This window comes from Tamandua tetradactyla, chromosome 14 (assembly GCF_023851605.1).
Source record: "Tamandua tetradactyla isolate mTamTet1 chromosome 14, mTamTet1.pri, whole genome shotgun sequence".
In the NCBI taxonomy this organism is placed as follows: domain Eukaryota; kingdom Metazoa; phylum Chordata; class Mammalia; order Pilosa; family Myrmecophagidae; genus Tamandua; species Tamandua tetradactyla.
In genome coordinates, this window is record NC_135340.1 from 74321222 (window position 1) to 74347763 (window position 26542).

The 26542-nt window shown below is 35.2% G+C and overlaps 1 protein-coding gene across 3 annotated transcripts in view; it reads right to left on the bottom strand.

Annotated features, from left to right (window-relative positions):
* ADAM10 (ADAM metallopeptidase domain 10) overlaps window positions 1-26542 on the bottom strand; it is a 216527-nt gene that overhangs the window by 85460 nt on the left and 104525 nt on the right. For all 3 annotated transcript variants that reach the window (XM_077128032.1, XM_077128033.1, XM_077128034.1), the window contains 2 exons: window positions 21808-21926; window positions 20406-20564 (listed from right to left, as the gene is read on the bottom strand). In XM_077128032.1, the coding sequence (XP_076984147.1) occupies window positions 20406-20564; window positions 21808-21926 (278 nt within the window). The remainder of the gene's footprint in view (window positions 1-20405; window positions 20565-21807; window positions 21927-26542) is intronic.

A 26542-nucleotide genomic window follows, 5' to 3' on the forward strand; every position in this document is an offset into this window, starting at 1 on the left:
TTCTTTTGAGTCAAGCATTTTGTACTGCCTTAATTCAATTTGTAAGAATAAAGTCGATATTTAAATTAACATAACCACATTTTAACATTTTCCTTAGGCTAATTTAAGTTATATAAAATAAATGTATATTTAACAAAATATGATTATATTCTTAAGGTTGAATTAGATTCCCCCTCCATAATAGCTATTTTTAACTACAGTTCAAATTTATCACAAAGTTCCTTAAACCACCCCCAACCCAAACTGCTATCTTTCACAAACATAAGCACAGACACAGATAATATCCCCCCCCCAATAAAGAAATGTTTAACATAGACTTTCAAGTCCTATGATTAAATACTTATGACCTAATTTCAGATGAACTTTCCTTAAATGTCCTCTATACCTGGTTCCCCTACATTCCATACTTCCCTACTACAAAATATTAGAAATACAAAAAAAGTTTAGGTGTAAAGAGGGACATAAGTTGTTTACCAAACTATACAATCTTCCCTAACAATCCTCATACCAGCACATCAATCATTTAACCAATTAAAAAAAAAATTAATGCTCAAAAACTGTATTTGAAAAACAAACAATTTTACTTTGGCAGTTATTAACCAAAGTGGTTCATCATTTCCCTGGGGAGAAATATAGATTAAATTTCTCAGCCTCCGTTCCGAGTTAGATATGACATATAACCGAGTTCTAGCCAAAGGAACGTGAGCAATAAGGCAGTGCCCTAACCAGGATCTCTCATGCTCTTTTCCTCTTCTGACAGGAGAGGCAGGAGACAACTTGGGAACAGCAGAATTCTAAAGCATAAAATAAAGGAGCCTGGACTCCTGAATCACTGCTTGAAGAAAAGCTACCTGTCGAAGAATACCTACAATGGACTTGTTACATCATGAGACAAGAGCTTTTAGTGCATTTTGTCACAGAAATTTGGATACGGTTCAGTACTGCAGTTAGTGTCACCTTAATACCTGGTGAGAACTTGTCAAGGAGAACAGGACTCATTTACAACTGATCTACAAATTCAGCATTTGGCAAATTGTTGTTATCACAGACAATACCAAAATAAACTTGACTGAGCATATCAGAAAGTCTTTAGTAGTGTCAATATTTATTGTTTTATTTTATCAATGTTTAATTTATTACTAACTTTCACCAAATCAAAGATAAAACTTGTCAAAATACTAGTCATACAGGTAAGTTGACGATATTACAGAAACAATTCCATCTATTAACTAAAGACATATGTTTATAGACTTCTGTAAAACCCAGATTCAATATTTTGCATGCTTAGAAAAATGCATACTATCATCGCTTTTCAAATTGTTTTTCAAAAGGGATTTATTTTCATAATGCAAGATGTTCAGTTTTAGAAACTAATACACTATAAGGTTCATAAGCGGTCTAGTTATAGTACACAACATAATAAATACAAACAAGCAATTTTTTTGCTTCCATATATAATTTAAATCAACTAATACATTAAAGATGTCAGCTAATATGTCAAATTTTGTGGGGGGGGTTTTGGCACAGGCAGGCACCAGGAATCAAACATGGGTTTCCGGCATGGCAGGCAAGAATTCTGCCACTGAGCCACCGTCACACCTCCCCAAATTTTGTTTTAATTTGAGAAATAACAGAGTAATCCGTTCATTATAGAAATTAAGATTTACCTTCATTCGAAGCATATTATGAAACATATTTTGAATATGCTCCTAGATAGCACAAAGGAGCTATACATTACATATATATTATATATATTCAGCATTCCATATTATATAGTATTCATGTAAAATATACTTTAAAGACATTAATAATTAATAATACTAAATAAATAATATTAAATATATTGATGTTGTCATCAATGAACTGGTAGGCACTGATGCTAAGCATTTGAACATTAAGGTTAAGGAATTATTTTAATTGAAATTAAGGTAACCAAATAAACAAGTACTGTCCAATGGTATGTCATTTACTTGATTTACTTGGTAAAATACCACTTGAAATATTTACATGCATAAATATGCATATACACACACACATATGTGTGTTTGTGATGCTGTGTGTATAGTTGATAATAGAGTGAATTTCTTTCTACCACTTCTCCACACAAAGTGAGAGGCAGAACAAGTGCTAGTGCTCAGAGTAACATCATACCGCCTGTGGGCTTATCAGCAGGAATTGAGAGGAAGCCAGCAGAAACTTAAATAGAACCACCACTCAGCAAACTGCTACTCTCTAGGGGTGAAAAGATGGCCTAGATTCAGTAATAAGATTGCCTTGCTCTTCCCAGAGGCTGTACTTGAATGGAATCAAAAGAATATCTACATTCCATAAAATCACCCCCAGTAGTCCATCATTTGACAGGGGTCAAGAGAATCCTTCTGCAGCATTCCTCTTTTCCATCAGGAGTCTCTCTGCCATCAGGAGTGCAAGAGAACTCCAGAATAACCAACTCTTAGGAAGATAGTCTCCTGCCCTCACTTCACACTGTGCTCACAGTTATGTACAACTTTCTGCCTTGGGACCACCAGGAACTATTCTCAATGTGGTCCAGCTTTTATAGTTATGAGGGCAGTGACTACCCCAGTTTATTACAGTCACTTTGTTATCCCCAAGTCACTACTTCTCTCTATTCCCTTAAAATTTTAGGTAATGACTTAACTGTTATCTTCTTTGATGCCACCCTGTCACAATTCTTAGTGATTTCAACAGTCATACTGATAATCTTTCTAATATACTCAGATTTCCTTTTCTATGATGATCTTGTATCACCTTACCTTCTCATTTGCATGATTATACTTTTCAAACTCTCATTTCTGATAACCAGAACCGTTTCACAATTTCAATTTCCAACATCCTGCTTTCTTCCCACCACTTATATTTTCAGCACATTCCCTCTAGATTCCAATAATCCTTCAATCCCATGAAAATTCTTCAATCCCACAAAATCGCTTCAATCCCACCAATGTCACAACCATGTTCACTATCTGGCACCCCAATATTCTCTTTCTCCTCCTTATCCAACTTAAATTCCATAGTCAATTAGATTTACTATAATTATTCCATTGCACTTGCCTTCAACTCCCTTGATACCCCTCTCTGTTTGGCTCTCAACCAAACCCTTTTTAAATTTAACCCTCTAACAACATTGCTGCAGCTGCACGGGACCAAAAAATAACTTTATGTTGACAATTTTCGTTTAAAAGTCATTAATGCTACTGGGCAATTACATCGTATTTGCAGGGACCATTCTCAATCCTATTCACCTAGATGACTACAGGAGACCCTTACTTTGCACAGTATTGCAGGCCTATTAAATGACGAAGCAATTTTAATAATGCATGAGAAAATTTACAATAGTCCCATCACCTTCAACATTTTTTGTTAAAGCATTAAAACCTACTAATAGTTAAAAATATCTAGGGGAATGAAAAAATAAAACTAATATTTATATAATAATTTAATTTAAAACATTAGAAATTCCAAGAATTTGAGTGCTTAGAGTGTCTATTTCTTTGCAAACTGCATTTCATATATCATAAATTAAATATAAATTTATTTTGAAAGCTTAATGTTTAGGGTTTAAAAAAAAAGTTTTCAAAGCAAACAAAAGTATTTTTGTATGATTCAAATTCTATCAGTACAAACCTCTCCCAACAGATAAAAAGGGGGCAAGTATAAAATTTTCCTATATATTTTCAAAACCTCTAAAAAAGCCCATTTTTCTTGACCACCACATTAACTGTAAAAATGGACAATGACATTTTCCCTCTAAAATTACTGACAATATAATCCCTATTTCTAGAAAAAGCTTTTGTTCAACTAATGAATAAGCCCTCATTGAAATGTTAAATCATAGGATGTGTTATAGTTTCCCTGAAAAGGCCAAACAGCATATTCTTTCACAAAGAATGAGTCATGGGTGTAGAATATTCAGCCTATTTAAAACAAAGATCAGCTTTAGATCTATTGCCCTTCTTCCAGTTCCTTTGCATGCCAACCTCTTGCTTTTGTTTTGCTCTACAGTAGAAGGTACAAACATAAATAATACATATATTGTGACACCAATCCCAAGCAGGAAATAGCTCCAGTTAACTCTCAATTATCCGCTTGGGCTAGAGAAAATATTTACAGTTCAGATTCCCTACCCCACAGAACTATGCCTAAAAGACCCACTTCTCACTAGACCAGACTAGACTTTGTATCCTCCTATTCCTAGCAGGACACCCCTCCTTCTATGTGGCAGGCAGATTAGGCAAGATCCAAGGCCATATCTATGGGAAAAATTCTTTTAAGGGTAAAAAACTGGATGTACCCATGCACCTCCCCCCTCACCAAAAAAAAAACTGGGTGTGATCCCCCCTAATAACATGCTATCATAAATAAAACAAAATCCTTTGATTGTTTTAACCAACTTTGAAATAGAGTAACCTCACAGACAAATAATGCATAAAAAGTTGTTTTGTTAATAGGTCTCAGGGGGCGGAGCTCAGGCCCCAACCCCTTCCTATTTGGACAGGGATCTTTGCATATAAAAATTGTCATTTACCCCCAAAGTTGCCAAAATGAATAACAGTTTACTGAGAAAAAGGAGGAAAAATAAATCTAAAACACATTTTGGAATGAGAGATGAGTTTAGAAGGAGGAAGGAATGGGTAACGAAGACCTTCAAATAACCCTCTCCCTTATAATTTCAGTTAACAGGAATCCCTTTATCTCAAGTACCTTTTGCTCATTCCCCAAAATCCAATTTCTGTTTGGGGACAGTGGGCACAAGATAAAAAGGGTATAGTGTATTTGTCTCTGGGAAGAGCACTGGACTGAGATGGCCTCCTTTTCACATGCACTCACAGCACTGATCTCCCAGAGAACAGAGATAGGAAAGAGGGGCAAGGCATGTCCCTCCCACCCCTATGGTTATTAAGAAGAAAGAGATAGGGCTGACAACCAACCAAGGGGACCATGGATGTCAGACGAACAGGACAAACATTACTTCATTATTCTGGTATATTATAAATAGAATCAATAGACGCTGAAGTACAAGAGGACAGAAACTTTGCCCTTTTTATCACTGAATTCCGTTTCTAAAAGTGTCTTATACACAGAACAGGCAATCAAATAATATTAATTAATAAATCAATCAATCATAACTCTCCAGAAATAATGAATTTGTAGCTGTCTTTCATAATATTTTCCTTCACCTATCAATAATAGCTCAATATTGTCAATTCTTTGACTTTTCTCAATTACTGCTGATTTTATTCCACTTTTAACTTACAGCCAAGAGAGAAAATCAGAATTCAACATGAAAACTTTCAGCACATTGATTTAAAGTGACTATTATTTCCATCTATTAAACTTGTGAATTAACATTCTCTGGTGGTTAGAAGCTGTATGTACCCCAGAAAACATGTTCTTAAAACTAATCCATTTCTGTGGGTATAAACTATTCTAAATAGGCTCTTTTGATCAAGCTACTTCAGTTAAGGCATGACACACCACATTCAGGATAGGTCTTAATTCAACTACTGGACTCCTTTATAAGTGAATGCAATTCAGACAAAGAGAAAGAAAGTCATGGAAGCAAGAAGCTGAAATCAATGAAACCGGGAAGAGAAAGGAGAGACCAGCAGACACTGCCATGAGCCTTGCCTCGTAACAGAGGAGCTAAGGATCACTGGCAGCTGGTCTTTAGGAAAAAAGGCCCTTGATGATGACTTGATTTAGACATTTTCTTGGCCTCAAACTGTAGACCAATAACTTCCCATTATTTAAGTCAACTCATTTCATGATATCTGCTTTAAGCAGGAAACTAAAACACAACAGACAAAGGAAGAAATGGGTTACTCAAAGCCAAAGATGCCAGTTTCTCTTCTTTTTTAAAGTTCCCAACTTATGGCAGCTAAAAAGTAATATTATTGCAGTCAGAGTAACAGCTATGCTTTCTCCCATCATAACATCTTTTTTTTTCCCCATCATAACAATTTTCTTTCCTAGATGAGTTTTAAAGCCAATTTACAACATAAGAGGCTTTGTTATTATAAAATAATCTTATATTTTTGAAATGTTCACTCACTGCTGGTTAAAAATATTTTATATGAAATAAAGTGTTTTATAGCTACAATAAATAATTTCAGATACGTTTACTTTAAAACATATACATTTGCAGATATATGTATATATACATTTACATGGTAATCAATCAAAAAAAGTCTTGATCTAAAATTTTCTTGAGTATTACTCTCTAAATAAAATAAATTTTTGGCTTCATAATGTGAAAACACTGGGGATATTTTCCTACAAATTCTACTAAAATGAATTAAGTAGCTCACAATTAAAAATAGGTTCTTTAATTTGTATATATGTTATACAATAAAAAAAGCTAAAAAAAGTAATTAAAAAGGGCTCCCATTAAGTATTTTATATTTCTAACTAAATGTTATTTTTAAAATAGCTACCATTTCTCATGGCCTTCTCAACTTTCCTGGGTTTATACCTGTGAGACGTCTGGAGAAATTTTATATTTCCCTAAAAATAAGCTCAGGAAAAAAGCAAAGTCAGATTCAACCATACCTCTGAATTTTCATACTTCTTTCAAATAACATGTTCTTGTTTGTTAAAAACTAGAACATGTTTGGCTTTTATAAAAGGAATTTATTAAGTTACAAGTTTACAGTTCTAAGACCATAAAAATGTCCAGCTAAGGGATCCAGAAAAAAATACCTTGACTCAAGAAAGGCAAATCTGGGAAGGCACATGGTTCGCATCTTCTGGTCCTTTGGTTTCTTGTTTCAAACTGATTCCCTGGGGACGTTTCCTTTCTGCATCTCCAAACATCTCTATGTAGGCTCTGAAGCTTTTTCCAAAATGGTTTCCTCTTAAAGGACTCCAGTAAACAGAGCAAGACAAACACTGAATAGGCAGACACACATCTCCACGGGAACTGCCTAATCAAAAGTTCCCACCCAGGGTGCAAGGGTAGTTCAGTGGTTAGAATGTCTACCTTCTATGTGGGAGACCTGGGTTCGATTTTCAAACCAAGTACCCCCAAAAAATAAACAAATAAAAAAGTTTCCACCCACAATAGGGTGGGTCACACCTTCATGTAAATAACTTAATGAAAAAGACCCCACCCTACAATATCAAATCAGGATAAAAGAATTTGACTTTTCTGGGATACACAACAGTTTCAAACTGGCATATTCTGTCACTGTTCTTAAATTTGAGTCCTATATTTACGATCAATGCTTAGAAACGTGTAAATTAAAACTTACAGTGGAAAGATTAATCAGTATACTTATATACACTATGGAAATTCTGAAGTTACATGCCCTTATAATTATATCTGAAATAATTATCAAATAATCAAAGCACCTCTTTTCTCAATCCTTCCAACTGTCTACATACTACCATCATTTGTCACAACTGAATATGCATAAGTAGTTGATCCAAGTATACCTGGGACTCTTTTTTGAAGTACTCCAGAAAACTTGCCTTATTTCTGTAATGGTATTATCACTCTAGTTAATATTGTTCAAAATGGAATCCAACTATGCCATTCTTTACCAATACTTTGCAATTCAATTCTTTCATTCCTCTTTTCACTTTCCTTTTGGTACCTCCTTCCCACTAAAAGTGACACAAAAAGGACTTTTGGGAAGATAGCCAAATAGAGTAGTTCAAGATTAGCCCTGCTCCATGGAAAAGTTAGAGAAGGGACAGCAGGATGACTGAGGTGGTCATTCAGCTCTGGGAACGGCACTTTACAACATTCCTAAAACAGCACATGTGCATAGCCCTCAACCACACTTTCCAGCTCTGAGAAAGCGCAGACCTGCACAGTCGGTCACATGAGCCCTTCAAGCCATAAAAAGGCATAATGCCGACCTGCTATCAGACCTCTACACATGTGCACAAAAGGTCCCATGTGTTACATCAGCGTATAACACGGTTACGCCCCCAAGACTGGTGCACACACACAGCTACATCCTCCCTGGCTGGGAGCCCACATTCACAAGCATCAGCGTAAAATCCCCAAACTGTGCCTATACCTGCCCTGAAACAAATCACCGCACTGAGTGCCCCACATCATACCTTGCTCCCTGCTGTACAACAATCCCACAAACACAAGGCTTTAAACAACTGAAAGAAATCAACTCCCAAAGTAAATCAGTCAAGATATTTACATGCCACAATGACACCAGAAGATCATTAAGCTATCGCAATGCAGACAGATATAGCCCTGCCTAATGACCAAATTAAAACACCAGAGGAGACACAGACATAGCAATAACTATCAAAGATGTTCATACAACTCTATTTAATAAAATAAGTGGGATAGCAAAGGACATAAAGAAGATCAAGAAGACAGTAGAAGAGCATAAAGAGGAATTTGAAAAAATAAATAGAAAAACAGTGATTATCACAGAGATTAAAGATTGGTGACCAAATAAAAAACATACAAGAGGTACACAACACCACATTTAAAGCGACAGAAGAAAGCATAAGTAATATAGATGAAAGCACAACTGACTTCAAAGACTCAAAACAGCAAATAGCAAAAAAGATGGAAAAAACTAAACTTGATCTCAGGGAAATGAAAGATAAAACAAAGCACACAAATATTGGATTCATTGGTGTCACAGAAGGAGAAGAGAGGAGTGAAGGGCTAGAAAAAATAGTTGAGGATATAATAGGGGAAAACTTCCCAACCCTCATAAAGGACATAAAGGTACACGTTAAAGAAGCCCAATGAACTCCAAACAGAATAAATCCAAATAGGCCTTCCCAAGACTCATATTAATCAGTTTGTCAAATGATAAAGAGAAGCAGAAAATCATGAAAGCAGCAAGAGGAAAACATTCTACTGAATATAAGGAAAACCAAATAAGACTGAGTTCAGACCACTTAATGAGCACCTGGCGACCAGGCAGTGGCATGACATAGTCAAGATCCTAGAGGAGAAAGATTTTCAGCCAAAAATTCTGTACCCAGCTAAACTGTCCTTCCAAACTGAGGGAGAGATTAAAATTTTCACAGACAAAAAAGTCCTGAAAGAATCTGTCAACAAGAGATTGGCCGCACAAGAAATACTACCAGGAATTCTGCCAGCTGGAAAAAAAAAAAAGACAGGAGGGGAGGTCAGGAGGAGGGCACAGAATTGAAGAGTACCACTAAGGGTAACTTAAAAAATACAAGAGAAAGAGGGAAAAGAATATATAGATCTGAAAAATAAAATAAAAAACATAAGATAGTGGATTCAAGAAACACCTTTTCAGAAATAACTTTGAATGTTAACAGACTAAATTTACCAATTAAAAGATACAGATTAGCAGAATGGATTAAGAAACATAATCCAGCTATATGCTGCTTATAAGAGACTCATCTGGTTGTCCAGAAAACGAATATAAGTTCAACTGAAAATTTACCTAAAAGAAAATAAACCCAGACACAAGGATACAAATAGATAGAAAGTGAAAGGATGAAAAAAGATTTTCCACAGAAGTTGTAACCAAAAGAAAGCAGGAGTACCTATACTAATACTGGACAAAATAGACCTTAAATGAAGACACCATAAGACACAAAAAAGGACACTATATACTAGCTAAAGGGTCAGTTCACCAAGAAGATATAACAATCATAAATGTTTATGCTCCCTGTTGTAGTTAGACTCAGTTGTCAACTTGGCCAGGTGAAGGCACCTAGTTCTGTTGCTGTAGACATGAGCCAATGGTACGTGAACCTCATCTGTTGCTGATTACATCTGCAGTCAGTAAGGAGGCATGCCTGCTGCAGTGAATGTTGTTTGACTTAATTGGTTGCTGCTTAAATGAGAGTGCAACATAGCACAGCCCAAGCAGCTCAGCATACCTCATCTAAGCACTCGCAGTTCAGCCCAGGCCTTTGGAGAGGCAGAAAGAAATCACCCAGGGAAAGTTGTTGGAACCTAGAGGCTTGGAGAAAAGGCCAGCAGAGATCACTCTGTGCTTTCCTGCATAAGAAAGAACCTCATTGAAAGTTACCTGCCCTTCCCCTGAAGAACTAATGAAATAAATCCCCTTTTAAAGCCAACTCACCTGGGACAGAACAGTCTCTTCAATAAATGGTGCCTAGAGAACTTGATATCCATATGCAAAAGAATGAAAGAAGACCCATATCTCACACCCTACACAAAAGTTAACTCAAAATGGATTAAAGATCTAAACATTAGGTCTAAGACCATAAAACAGTTAGAGGAAAATGTTGGGAGATATCTTATGAAACTTACAATTGGAGGCGGTTTTATGGACCTTAAACCTAAAGCAAGAGCACTGAAGAAGGAAATAAATAAATGGGAGCTCCTCAAAATTAAGCACTTTTGTGCATCAAAGAACTTCATCAAAAAAGTAGAAAGATAGCCTACACAATGGGAGACAATATTTGGAAATGACATATCAGATAAAGGTCTAGTATCCAGAATTTATAAAGAGATTGTTCAACTCAACAACAAAAAGACAGCCAACCCAATTACAAAACGGGAAAAAGACTTGAACAGACACCTATCAGAAGAGGAAACCAAATGGCCAAAAGGCACATGAAGAGATGCTCAATGTCCCTGGCCATTAGAGAAATGCAAATCAAAACCACAATGAGATATCATCTCACACCCACCAGAATGGCCATTATCAACAAAACAGAAAATGACAAGTGCTGGAGAGGATGCGGAGTAAGAGGCACACTTATCCACTGTTGGTGGGAATGTCAAAGGGTGCAACCACTGTGGAAGGCAGTTTGGCGGTTCCTCAAAAAGCTGAATATAGAATTGCCATACGACCCAGCAATACCATTGCTGGGAATCTACTCAAAGGACTTAAGGGCAAAGACACAAACGGACATTTGCACACCAATGTTTATAGCAGCGTTATTTACAATTGCAAAGAGATGGAAACAGCCAAAATGTCCATCAACAGACGAGTGGCTAAACAAACTGTGGTATATACATACGATGGAATATTATGCAGCTTTAAGGCAGGATAAACTTATGAAGCATGTAATAACATGGATGGACCTAGAGAACATTATGCTGAGTGAGTCTAGTCAAAAACTAAAAGACAAATACTGTATGGTCCCACTGATGTGAACCGACATTCGAGAATAAACTTGGAATATGTCATTGGTAACAGAGTCCAGCAGGAGTTAGAAACAGGGTAAGATAATGGGTAATTGGAGCTGAAGGGATACAGACTGTGCAGCAGGACTAGATACAAAAACTCTAAAATGGACAACACAATAATACCTAATTGTAAAGTAATCATGTTAAAACACTGAATGAAGCTGCATCTGAGCTATAGGTTTTTTGTTGTTGTTGTTTTTGTTTTTGTTTTGTTTTTTGTTTGTTTTTGTCTGTCTGGTTGTTTTTTTGTGTTTTTACTATTATTATTACTTTTATTTTTTTTCTCTATATTAACATTCTATATCTTTTTCTGTTGTGTTGCTAGTTCTTCTAAACCGATGCAAATGTACTAAGAAACGATGATCATGCATCTATGTGATGATGTTAAGAATTACTGATTGCATATGTAGAATGGTATGATTTCTAAATGTTGGGTTAATTTCTTTTTTTTCTTTTTTCCGTTAATTAATAAAATAAATAAATAAATAAATAAATAAATAATAATAAATCCCCTTTTATTAAAAGCCAATGTATCTCTAGTGTGCTGCATTCCGGCAGCTAACAAACTAGAACATTCCCAATCCAGGAGCTCCGAAGTACATGACACAGACATTGGCAAAACTGAAGGAAGCAACAGATGTTTCAGCAATAATAGCAGGGGACTTCAATACACCACTCTCTTCTATAGAAAGAATTTTTGCATCTATGCTCATTAGGGAAACTGGCCTGTAGATTTCCTTTCTTGTAACATCTTTATCTGGTTTTGGTATTAAAATGATAATAGCTTCATAAAATGAGTTAGGTAGTGTTCCTTTTTCCTAAGTTCTTTGGAAAAGTTTGAGCAGGGTTGGTGTTAGTGCTTTATGGAATGTTTGATAAAATTCCCCTGTGAAGCCATCCGGCTGTGGGTTTTTCTTTGTAGGAAGATTTTTGATGACTGATTTAATCTCTTTACTTATGATTGGTTTGTTGAGATCTTCTGTTTCTTCCTGAGTCAGCGTAGCTTGTTTGTGTGTCTCCAGGAATTTGTCCATTTCATCTAACTTGTCTAGTTTGTTTGGCATAGCTGTTCATAGTTTCCCCACATGATTTCTTTTATTTCTTCAGGTCTGTGGTAATGCATACCTTCTCTTTCTGATTTTGTTTATTTGCATCCTCTCTCTTTTTCTTTGTCAGTCTTGCTAGTGGCCTATAAATTTTATTGATTTTCTCAAAGAAACAACTTTTGGTTTTAGTGACTCTTTCTACTGCTCTTTTGCTCTCCCTTTTGCAAAAATTCTCAACAAAATATTAGCAAATCGAATCCACCAGTACATTAAAAGAATTATACACCAAGACCAAGTAGGGTTTATACCAGAAATGCAAGGATAGCTTAATGCAAGAAAATCAATTAATGTAATAGAGCACATTACAAATCAAAAGGGAAAAATCACATGATCACCTCAACTGATGCTGTAAAAGCATTCAACAAAATTCAGCATTCTTTTCTGATAAAAGCACTCCAAAAGATAGGAATCAAAGGTAACTACCTCAATATGATAAAGGGAATATAAGAAAAACTGATAGCCAGCATCGTACTCAATGGAGAGAGACTGAAAGCTTTCCCCCTAAGATCAGGTACAAGACAAGGATGCTATTATCCACTATTATTCAACATTGAATATTGCCACCACTATTATACAACATTGTGCTAGAAGTTCTAGCTAGAGGAATCAGGCAGGACAAAGAAATAAAAATCATCCAAACTGGAAAGGAGGAAGTAAAACTCTCATTATTTGCAGATGATATGATACTATACCTGGAAGATCCTGAGAAATCTACAGTAAAATTACTTGAACTAATAAATTCAGGAAGGTGGCAGGATATAAAATTAACATGCAAAAATCAGTAACATTTCTATACAAAAGCAATGACCTAGCTCAGGTGTCAGTTAAGGAAAAAAATTCCATTCAAAATAGCAACTAAAAGAATCAGATACTTAGGAATGAACTTAACTAGGGATGTAAAGGACTTGTGCACAGAAAACTACATAACATTGCTAAAAGAAATCAAAGGAGATCTAAATAGGTGGAAAGACATGCATGCCCTGCTCATGGATAGGAAGGCTAAATATAGTTATCAATTCTCCCCAAATTGATATACATTTCTAACAGCCTACTTTGAAGATTTGGAAAAGCTAACTACCAAATTCATGTGGAAGGGAACGAGACTCCAAATAGCTAAAAGCATCCTAAAAAAGAAGAACAAAACAGGAGGATTAACACTCCCTGATTTTAAAACCTATTACAAAGCCATAGTGGTCAAAACAGAATGGTACTGTACAAAGATGGAAGCACTGACCAATGGAATTGAATAGAAAGTACAGAAATAGGCCACCAAATCTGTGATCAACTGATTTTTGACAAGGCCCCCAAATCTTCTCAACTGGGACAAAATAGTCTCTTCAATAATTGGACATGGAAGAACTGGATATCAATAGCCAAGAGAATGAAAAAGGACTCCCCTATCTCACATCTGACGCAAAAATTAACTCAAAGTGGATCAAACACCTAAATATAAGTACTAGAACCATAGAGCTTCTAGAAGAAAATGGAGAAACATCTTCGAGACCTAGTAGCACATGGTATCATCCTGAACTTTACACCCAAAACACAAGCAGCAAAAGAAAAAATAGATAAATGGGAAATACTCAAATTCAAATGCTTCTGCACCTCAAAAGACTTTGTCAAAAAGGTGAAGAGGCAGGCAACTCAATGGGATAAAATATTCGGAAATTACATATGGGACAAAGTTTTGATTTCCTGTATATACAAACATATCATACAACTCAACAACAAAACAACAAACAACTCAATTATAAAACGGACTAAAGATATCGTTCTAGTTTGCTAGCTGCTGGAATGCAATATACCAGAAACAGAATGGCTTTTACAAAGGGGAATTTAATAAGTTGCTAGTTTACTGTTCTAAGGCTGAGAAAATGTCCCAATTAAAAAAAAAGGCTATAGAAATGTCCAATCAAATGCATCCAGGAAAAGATACCTTGGTTCAAGAAGGCTGACGAAGTTCAGGGTTTCTCTATCAAATGAGAAGGCTTATGGCGAACACAGTCAGAGTTTCTCTCTCATCTGGAAAGGCACATGGTGAACACAGTCAGGGTTCCTCTCTCATCTGGAAGGGCACGTGGCGAACATGGTGTCATCTGCTAACTTCTACTCCTGGCTTCTTGTTTCATGAAGCTCCCCAGGAGGCATCTTTCTTCATCTCCAAAGGTTGCTGGCTGGTGGACTCTGCTTAGTGGTGCTATAGCATTCTCTGCTCTCTCTGAATCTCATTCTCCAAAATGTTTCCTCTTTCACAGGACTCCAATAAACCAATCAAGACCCACCCAAATGGGTGGAGACATGTCATCACCTACTCCAACTTAACAACCACTCTTGACTAAATCACATCATCCAGGAAGATGATCTGATTACAGTTTCAACATACAGTATTGAATAGGGATTATTCTACCTTTATGAAATGGGATTTTGATTAAAATATGGCTTTTCTAGGGGGCATACATTCTTTCAAACCAGCACAGATATGGATAGGTACTTCTCTGAAGAGCAAATACAGGTGGCTCAAAAGCACATGAAGAGATGCTCATTTTCACTGGCTATAAGGGAAATGCAGATCAAGACTATAATGAGATACCACCTCAAACCTGTAAGAATGGCTGCTATTAAACAACCAGGAAACTATAAATGTTGGAGAGGATGTGGAGAAACTGGGACACTTATGCACTGCTGGTGGGAATTTGTAAAGGTGTAGCCACTATTGAAGACTTTTTGGCGGCTCCTTAGGAAACTAAATATCGAGTTGCCCTATGACCCAGCAATAGCACTACTTGGTATATACCCAGAAGAGCTGAAAGCAACGACACAAACAGACATTTGCACACCGAAGTTCATAGCAGCATTATTCACAATTGCCAAAAGATGGAAAGAAACCAAATGCCCATCAACAGATGAGGGGATCAACAAAATGTGGTATATACACACGATGGAATATTATGCAGCAGTAAGAAAAAATGACGTCCTTTTTGGACATGACAAGATGGATGAGTCTTAAGGATATAATGCTGAATGAAATTAGCAAAACACAAAAGGATAGATTCTAAATGAGTTGCCTTTTATGACGAGCATAAAGGTATAATCAGAGGCTTATATTACAGAGTATAGGGGACTTAGAGAAACATAGAAGTTCAAGATGGGTGAACTATTAGCTGATGAGGTTAAACTCCAATGTAAGGGAACAGATAGGAGTGAAGGTGGCTTTCTAGTGGGTCTATAAGTTATATTACCATACTGAAGATGAACAAGATTGAAAGGAGTTGTATAGACTTATGTGTCCCACTGATTAACACTAGAAATACGAATTAGTTCTCACAAGAATTACTTAAAAGATATGACTCTTGTACAAAAAGTGTTTAAGTCTAGGGTAAGGGGAAAACTGCTACTGCACACTATGAGCTATGTTCAAAAAGAAACCATCAGCACTACCACAGCCAACAGCAGAGGTAAATAATGGGGGGAGGGACAAGAGTTCAGGGAAGGTTTAGATTTCCTATTTCATGAGGGTATTTTTATGGTCTTCTTTCTCTTGGGAACAATGAAATTATCTAAAATTGAGAATGTTGATGGATTGTGGACTTTGGGGACTTTACATGATATGCCTGATGAATGCAGGTGGCTGAAGGATGCACTGACGGAGAAACAGATTGGCAAACGATGGTGGATACTTATGAATGAAGGTTGTGCTGCTACAAAAAGGAACAAAGTCATGAGGCATGCAAAGATGTGAATGAACATGTGGGACATCTGTTGAGACAAAATAAGCTAGAAAAAAACCAATAACAATGGTATGCTCACTTTCAGAAAACACTTATGAGAAAATAGGGGCCTAGATTGTAAGCTTTTAAAGCAGACACATTAAGTTCGGAGTGTTGATTATTATTTCTGGATTTTGAGAGGCTGTTTTATATATATAACCTGATATTTAGAGATAAGAATGAAGTTGAACAGGTTGGGGTTAAAGTAATTCAAAACATAGGGGTAAGGAAGACAGTGTCTATATTTTAGAACCACATATACTCTTTGAGAGCAATGGAAGAAAGGTTTATTTGATCTGGAACTGAAATTTTCTGTAGTGCATAATCTAATTCAACCTATCTCTATAGTTCATTTGAACAACTGAAACACAGGAAGCACAGAATAAGAAATAGGTCTTTTAATCCTGTACAGACTATTATAATGACTGTAAACATCCTAAAGTATATTAAAGAGATAATCAAAAAGTATTGGCAAAGTCCCCCGAGGGAGGGGAAAAAGAATATAGAACTACTTAACCTTACCATCAGGGAATCCCCTGATACTGTGTCAAACTTTAGGGAAACCCAAATCAATAGGCCATGCCCTCGAAGCTTATGTAGGTAGCGGAGAAGCTTAGACTACCTATAGGCATACCTAAGAATTACTTCTGGAGGACCTCTGTTGTTGCTCAGATGTGGCCTCACTCTCTCTAAGTCCAACTCTGCAAGTGAAATCATTGCTCTTTCCTTACATGGGACATGATATCCAGGGGTGAAAGTCTCCCTGGCAATGTGGGAGAGGACTCCCTCAGGGATGAATCCAGACCTGGTACCGTGGGATCAACAATCACATCCTGACCAAAAGGGGGGCGGGGGGGGGGGGGAAGTGTAATTAATAAAGTATCAGTGGCAGAGAGAGATCAAATAGAGTCGTAGCCTCTAGGAGGTTGCTCTTATGCAAGCTTCAGGTAGACCTTGCTATCTATGATAACCTGCCAACCCCTAATCAAGACCATCCCACCCACTCCTAAAGAACACCTAGGGCAATATATAAGATTGCACAAGGGTTCCAGGCCCTAGAGTAACTTTCCAGAAGTCTACAACCTACAGATGGGTCCCTGGTCCAGATAAGTACTGAAACTCAGCTCCGACTGTCCAGAACATCAGATTATTCCATCTCCCTTCCCCATACTAGTGACAGACCCTTTCAAATATCAAAAATTTAGAACTGCCATAGCCCAAACAACCTTAAAGAGAGGTATGGAAAGATCAAAGGTGATGGTGGAGTTATACATAGAAGATAGGATTTAATAAATGAGTATGAAAGTTGAATCATTAAATTGATATCTCTTTCAGTCTCTAGTATTTTAGAGCAGCTAGAAGTAAAAACCTAAAATTGTGAAATTGTAACCCATGTCAAAGTCTGAAACATGTTCCATAACTAATCATGGTTCTGTGCTTTGAAATGTATAACTTTTTGCATATATATTAATATTTCACAAAAAGAAGAAGGAAAAAAAGTTGATTGTGATGATAAAAAAAATTTAAGCCCTCTAGCCTCCCATATTCTGGAATAGTAGAAGGAAAAATCTGAGAGGACAGTATGGTAGCCCATGACAAACTCTAAGATCTGTCCTATAACCACTTCTTGAAAAGTGCTTCAAAAATTATTGCTTTTTTATTTCTCTGCTTTGCATATACTTTCTACTAAACAATTTAAAAAGTTAAGAAAAATAAAATAAAAATAAACCAGAAACAAAAAATGAGAATGGCATGGTCACCTTTAGAAAATGTTTATGAGAAAACAGAGATCTAGATTGTAAGCTTTTAGAGCAGACACATTAAGTCAGGAGTGGTGATTATTATTTCTGAATTTTGAGAGGCTGTTTTATTTATATATATAACCTGATATTTAGAGATAAGAACAAAGCTGAACAGGTTGGAGTTAAAGTAATTCAGAACACAGGGGTAAGAAAGACATATTTTAGAACCACACATACTCTTTGAGAGCAATGGAAGAAAGGCTTATTTGGTCTGTAACTGAAATTTACTCTAGTGCATAATCTAACTCAACCTGTCTGTATAGCTCATTTGAACAACTGAAACACAGGGAGCCCAGAATAAGAAAAAGGTCCTTTAATCCTGTATAGATAATTGTAATGCCTGGAAACATCCTAGACTATATTAACCAGATAATCAAAAAGTATTGGCAAAGTCCCCTGAGGGAGGGGAAAAAGAACATGGAATTATTAAACCTCACTTACTATCAGGGAATCCCCTGATACTGTGTCAAACTTTAGGGACACCCAAATCAATAGGTCATGCCCTCGATCATAAGGCTTACTCTTGTGAAGTTTATGCAGTAGTAGAGAAGCTTAGACTACCTATAGGTATATGTAAGAGTTACTTCTAGAGGATCTTTTTTGCTGCTCAGATGTGGCCTCACTCTCTCTAAGCCCAATTCTGCAAGTAAAATCATTGGCCTCCCTCCATGTGGGACATGACATCCAGGGGTGAAAGTCTCCCTAGTGACGTGGGAGAGGACTCCCAAGGATGAATCCAGATCTGGCACCGTGGGATCAACAATTACATCCTGACCAAGAGGGGGGAAAGAAGCATAACTAATAAAGTATCAGTGGCAGAGAGAGTTAAAATAGAGTCGAGAGGCTACTCAGGAGGTTGCTCTTATGCAAGCTTCAGATAGATGTTGGCTACCTATCGTAACCTGCCAACCCCCAACCAGGACTATTCCAGCCAATTCTAAAGAACACCTAGGACAATATATAAGATTCCACAAGGGTTCCAGGCACTAGAGTTACTTTCCAGAAACCTACAACCCCCAGATGGATCCCTGGTCTAGATAAGTCCTGAAACCTAGCCCAGCCTCTCCAGAACATCAGATAGTTCCATCTCGCTATCAGACCCTTCCAATATCAAAAATTCAGAATTGCTATAGCCCAAACAACACCAAAGAGAGGTGTGGAAAGATCAAAGGTGATGGTGGAGTTAAACGTAGTAGATAGGATATAACAAATGAATATGAATGCTGAAGCATTAAATTGATATCTCTTTTGGCCTCCGGTATTTTAGAACAGTTAGAAGTATGAACATAAAATTGTGGAATTGTAACCCACGTCAAAGTCTGAAATATATTCTACAACTAACTACGGTGCTATGCTTTGAAATGTATAGCTTTTTTGTATATATGTTATTTTTCACAACAAAAGAAGGAAAAAACGTCAATTATGATGATAAATACTTAAGCCCTCTAGCCCCCTATATTATGTAGCAGCTAGAAGGAAAAATCTGAGTGGATTATATGGCAGCCCATGACAAACTCTGGGATCTGTCCTGTAACTACTTGTTGAAGAATGCTTTCAAAACTATTGCTATTTTATTTCTTTGCTCTGTATATATGTCATACAATAAAAAAAGTTAAAAATAAATAATTTAAAAATCCATGGAACCACACTACACAGTGAACCACAAGTTAAAACATGGACTGTAGTTAATGGTACAATTATAAAAATGTGTCATCAATTGTAACAAATGTTCCACACCAATCAGTGATATATGGGACTCCTGTATTTTATTTTATGTATGATCATTCTGTAAATTCACAACTTTGCTAACAAACAAAAAAAAGGGGGGGAGAAGCCAGAAAGAAGCTGTCAATTTAGGAAAAGAGACAAAAATTGAGACACTAGTTTAAGTATACCTATAAAATATGAGCATCCATGAGGAATATAAATGAGATAAATGCATTTTATATATTTCAATGACACAGTCTAGTGATTAATGATGCTGGATATATACATGATAATATAATTAAAAGGTAAAGTCTAAAAACATTTTCCATTTTTAAAATGTAGTAAAAGAACTCTCCCAGCAGAAAGGTGGTAGAGGACAAAGTCCATAATGATAAACTTGAAATCTTACCAAGCTGAGGTAAGGTCATTATTCCAAGTTTCCAAAAAGAAATATTCAGAAATTACAAAAATACCTAAAATGTTCCCTTAAGACTACATAAATATCCATATTCTAGTTTGTATAAGAAGATAATGATGCTTCTCCACCTTCAGTAGGCCACACACACACAAACGTTAATATTAATCAGTCTGACTGGTACCAGCAATACAGGACTTCTAGTTCAACCTGAGGTGGTTAACTTGTAGTTCAAATAAAATTTGTCATATCAACAAAGCAAGACTGGCATGGAATGACAAGGAAATAGCCTCATTATATGGATCTATTATTCATTAAATTGAGACTTTGCTTATAAAACTATTTTCTAATCTGATTAATAACAGGAAAAAAGAGCTCAGGCTTCATTTGTCTTCATACAATTTTAAGTATTTATATGCCTTTTTGCTAAAAGATACTTGATAAAATCTAAGTACTTACTGATATCATCTTCATGATAAATGACAGAATGAAATGGCAGAGTTCGGTCTTTAATATATCTCTCTGCTGGTTCAACATAAAATGTGCCACCACGAGTCTGGATAAATCCTTCAAATCTTCCATCAATAACAGAACCATGGCTAAAGCTTCCTTCTTCACCTATTAATGAAAACATCAAACTCTTGAAAAGTTGATTTACATATAAATGTCAAATTCATTCTTCTTTAAAAATCCATTCTTACAAATATATTGTTTTAAATCCTGAATATAAATTTATGGGGGAAATTCACTTTCACCTAAAATATCAAGCTGAATTTGAATTATTGAATTATCTTGAAGATAAATAATCAAGAAATAATTTTTAAAACTATGGTCTGATATTAAAAGCCTAGACTGATAGAAAAACACTTTCCTTTTGTTACAGAATTATGAAAGTATAATAAAAGCTTTTAATACAAAAATTAGGTTTAGACTACACATGAGAACATTCAAATAAAGAAATGCTTCATGTATCTGGCATAATGAAAAAAGAAGAAACACTTTAAGCATTTCTATTTTTTCATCATCTTATGATTTTGACTAGAAATCTCTCGTATATGTAGAAATGAAATTTCAAACAGCTTTTAACTTTTTCTTAACAATTAAGGATTGAGTATTTATTAATATACTAAGTTATAACAATGCTATTTTGCTCTTCTCTAATACTCTCAAACAAGTTTTGATTTTTGATCCTTTTTATGACTTCTGTTCTTCTCACACTATTAAGCTATTAAATGTAACTTTCTGTTGAGTTAAATGTGTATCCCATCCTCTACCATACCTTTTAAATCTGGTGTAGTAAGAGAAGTTTGTTAGAATTATGAACCAAAGCAAATAGATTCTGGTGAGGTTAGGTTAAAAAAAGGAATAATTTCTCATTTTCTCCAAAACCTGAAGTTAAACTCTCGCAAAAATAAAAAGGCACACAGATTCTGAGGAAGGAAGAATGAGGGGGAGGTAGAGCAGTAAATGAGTCTGTCATATCGTTTTTGGCTGCTAAGATGATCGTCAGTTTCATTTAAAATTTCTTCTCTTTTCAGGTAAAACACAAAACTACTGCTAATATCTTGCTTGTAGAGTTGGAAGATGAGAAAATTACAGAAGACATTAAAACTGAAAAATCGAACAATTTAGAGGTATTAGAGATACTCAAAAGTTGATACCTTTCAAAAGCAAGGTACTGCATAGTTCAATATTTAAAATACATGTAAAAACAGGTCCAAGGATTACTCAAAGACCATTATCTTTCACAACTCAGTTTCCTCCGTTTATACTTTCTCTTCTAAAATATTTGCTTATACTTCAAATTACGTATTTCATTATGTGTAAAAAATTTAAAGGATTCTTTTTAAGTTCAACTTACCATAAATATGTCCAGTGTAAATATGAGAAGTATCATAATCAAGTATTTTATCTGATGTTTCTACTTTAAATTCATCACTGAAAAGAGAAGTGTCCCTCTTCATTCGAAGGTTGAAATGTCTACAAAGTGGAGGCAAGAGGGGAACAAATTGAAATTAAAAGGATACAAATTTTAAATAACTTTTTTTAAAGTCTGAAAAATGTGAACTGTGTCACACAATTTAGCTATTTGGGAAATAAACTGAACAAGATTTTCTTATAAAAATTAAAAATAAGTCACCAAGATAATTCAATAGGAAATGGATCTTTTCAAGAAATGGTGCCAGAACAAACTGATATCCATCTGAAAAGAATTATACATGATCTTTACCCCTTATCATACTCAAAAATTAAACTGAATTGGATCACAGACTACATATAAAAGCTATAGTTATAAGCATCTAGAAAAAAATCATCATGGTCTTGGAGTATTAAAATATATTAGACTCAAAAAATTCAAATCATAAAAGAAAAATAAATAAAATGGGCTTCATAAAATTTATAAACTTCTTCTCTTTAAGAGATGAAAAGAAGAAAATAGGTAAGCCACAGCCTGGCAGAAAACATTGGTAATGTATATACCTAACAAAGGATTTATAAATAAAATGCACTAAAACCTTTTACAATTCAATAATAATAAGATAATATTTATAAAAAAGAAAAAAAGCCCAACAAATTGAACCAACCTTTCACAAAAGAAGATACACAAATGACTAATAAGCACATGGAAACCTGCTTAACATCATTAATCAATAGGGAAGTGCAAATTAGAACCACAAAAAGATACCACACACACCCCACTAGACTAACAACTGTTATAAGGGTGTGGAGCAAATGGAAGTCTCATACATTGCTGGTGGGAGTGCAAATTAGTATAACCACTTCAGAAAACTGTTTGACAACTTTTTTGTTAAGTAAAACATACAAAAATAAATCCTATGAGCCAGCCATTCCACTCCAGGAGAAATCAAAGTATGTGTCCATATAAAGGCCTGGACACTAATGTTCACAATAACCTTATTCATAATAGCTAAAAACTGGAAATAAGCCATTGTCCACCAACAAGTGAAGAGAAACAAATTGTGACTCACATGTACAAGACAAATGCTCAGTAACAGAAAAAAATTAAACTACTGATAACGTACTTTTCTGAAGACACAAAAGGAGATATGCAATATAATTTCATTTATATGACATCCTGTAACAGGCAAACTCTATCTGTAGTGTCAGAAAGCAGATCCATGATTGCTTGGAGTGGGGAGAAACTGACAGCAAAGAGGAATGAGAATACTTCTTGGCATGCTGGAAATGCTCTATACCTTGATTCTAGTAATGGTTACACTTGTAAAAACTTATCTCAACTATATACTTGAAATGACAATATTTCATTTATGTAAATTATACATCAATAAAGTTGATATCAAAGAAAAAAACAACAGCCCATTTCCAAGTGAACACGAGTCAGTGGGATAACACTCTTTAGCTTCATGAATGTTCCTTTTTTTTAATGATTATCTATCTTTATATTTTCCTTAATTTCGGGGCAATACGACACCCTTATTTTAAGGGTGTTCTCATCTGCCCACTTGGCAAAAAACTCCTAGGACCTCCAAGGTGTTGTGACAAGAACTCTAGACTAGGAAAGTTATCCTTAGAGCCTTAAGCTTCCAAGTTACTACAGGAAGTAATCAACAAAGACAAGTACATCTTCTAAATAGGGATTCCATGGACATAATTAAAAATAGGCCACTCCAAACAAACAGAAATGCCTACCTGAATCCTTGCTTCCCATACTGTCTTCTCATAAAATCAAAGAACTTTTGCCACTGACTGATGGGAAATTTTGACTAAATATACAACTATAAATACACATACTTTTTAGTAAAGAAAAATGATATTTTGAAAAATCCATTTATCATTGTAGTAGTCTGAAGCTATTACATACCCCAGAAAAGGCACTATTCTTTTAAATACATTCCTACGGGAGCAGACCTATTGTAGTGAGACCTTTGATTCGATTATTTCAATTGAGAAGCTGCCTTAAGGTGGGTAATAATCACCTGGGGTCCTTTATAAGAGATGTACCCCCAGAGAGTTCACAGACGCCCCATAGAAACCAAGAGAAGAAGCTACTGAAGCTAGATGGTGAAAGCAGTGAAACCTCAGAGGGACCAGCAGATGCCAGCCATGTGCCTTCCCATATGACACAGGTGACCCAAATGCCAATAGCTTTTCTTCAGAGAAGGTATCATCCTGTTAATGCCTTAATTTGCACATTTTCATGATCTTAGAACTGTAAATATGTAAGCTAAAAAATACTCATTATGTTCAAATAAATTTAGTTGATTGAAATGCTAGTGATCAGTGAAAGGGAGTGGGTACAGGGTATAGAAAAAAATAGGGGAAACAAAGGCTAAAATATATTGGGTAGATGGAAATACGAGCAGTCGATGAGAGGGAAAGGTAAAGGGTATGATATATATGAGTTTTTTTCTTTTTTCTTTTTCTGAATTGATACAAATGTTCTAAGAAATGATCATGGTGATGAATATATATATATATATATATACACACATACACCAAGAATGGAATAATCATATGGTAAGAATGTTCATGTTTGTATGTTATATTTAAAAAAAATTTTTTTTTAAATCCTCACTGTAAAAGCCAACCCATTTCTAGTATATTCTCCAGTAGCTTTTTTTTGATATTTTCATTGAGGAATCTTCACACACATACAGTCCAACTATATTATAGAATCAATGGCTCACAATATCATCACATAGTTGTATACTGATCACCATGATCATTTTTAGAACATTTGCACCATTCCAGAAAAAGAAATAAAAAGAAAAAACTCATATATCCCATGCCCTTTACCCCTCCCCTTCACTGACTACTAATATTTCCATACATCCAATTTGTTACCCTTTACCCTCCCCCCCCATTATGTATTATTTAATCCTTATTTTCTTTTACTCATCTGTTCATACCCTGGGATAAAAGGAGCATCAGACACAAGGTTTTCACAATCACATGGACACATTGTAAAAGCTATACAGTTATACCAGTCATCTTCAAGGCATTCCAGCAGCTTTAACAAACTGAAACAATCATATATATATGATTGTTTTATATATATATATTAATTTTCTACATAAAACTACCTCTAAAAGAACTCTGTTAAACAAACTAAATACTAAATGTTCAAGGACTTAATATACCTGTAATCAGGATTTATTTTTCTGTAAAACTCATTATACCCTAAAAGCATTATAAACAAAAGCATTATTATATGACGGAGAAAAAAAGGGGAGAGGGATAAAATATCAGGAAGATATTTAAGTTCAGTATAAGACCGGTATGCCTTCTTTCTCCAAAAATGTAGTTTTATATCACTTAAGGTGTCTAAGCACAGACTAGATAACTACCCTAACAGGATGTTGCAAGAGAGAATTTAAGAACTCTTAAACTACACCCCTTCCAAACCAGATATTGATTTCATAATAAGAAAATCACTTTATACATATAAAACATTATTCTCAGTACAGATTTAAACTGAATTAAAACCATATATACAATCAGTTCTCAATTATCCATGCACAGAGTCAAGTAGTAGTATAGATACTAAAAACAAAAAATCAAATTTTATCATACCCCAAAAACGCACTGCTTTTATTAATATCAAAATTAACTAGCATCTAAAACATATATCAATAGTAGAGGGAATGAATGAGAGCCTGGAAGCCAGGTATGTGGCAGCAAGGAGCCAGAGTGAATTAAACTACAAATGAATAATCAAAAGTCGTATATAACATATTTCATTAATCAAGCTGCTGGTTCCTGATTTCAGAATTTTAATTCTTTTACCGTCTGATATTTTATACCTTTTTGCTATTTAATATTTATATAAAATGCAAATTCCCTGCAATAGTCTTATTGTATAAAACATAATATGGAATAAAAAGTAACTGACTGGCAAACCACATACTACATTTCCAGTTTTTCAATAAGCATTGAATTTTTAAAACTCTGAAAACATAACCTGATTGTTGAATGGTTTAAACTTCTGGTCAAAAAGGCAGAAAAACTGCAGTGAACACTACTTTATAAAAATCATCATATTCCAGAAATCTGGAGTATAAAATAAAATGGTATGGCAAGAAATACCTTTCTTAGTGGTAAACACCCCAAAAGATTTAGTTAAGGTAGTGATAATAGTAAGATTATAACACATCTTATATTTATACAGAGCTTTATGGTCTTCAGAGCACTTTTACATATATTACTGCATCTTATCCTCACAGTAATATTTCAAAAAAGACATAAATATTTTATCAAAGGATATGACTCAAAGTCACAAATCTGAATTAGGAGTAGAACTTTAGTATTTGTTTCTTTCTAGCAATAGAAAGAGCTGCCTATTACTCTTTCTACCATAACATAATCATGTGAGATAAAACAGATCAAACTAATACATGCTGAATGTTCTATAAGTCTGAATGATGGGCAGGCCATGGTGGCTCAGTGGCAGAGTTCTCGCCTGCCATGCCAGAGACCGGGGTTCGATTCCAGGTGACAATGTAAAAAAAAAAAAAAAAAAAAAAAATGTCTGACCATAATCAGTCTCTCACCAACAAGCCACCTTTTAAAATCTGAATAAATTAAGGTATGAAAACAAAAATACAACCTCATTT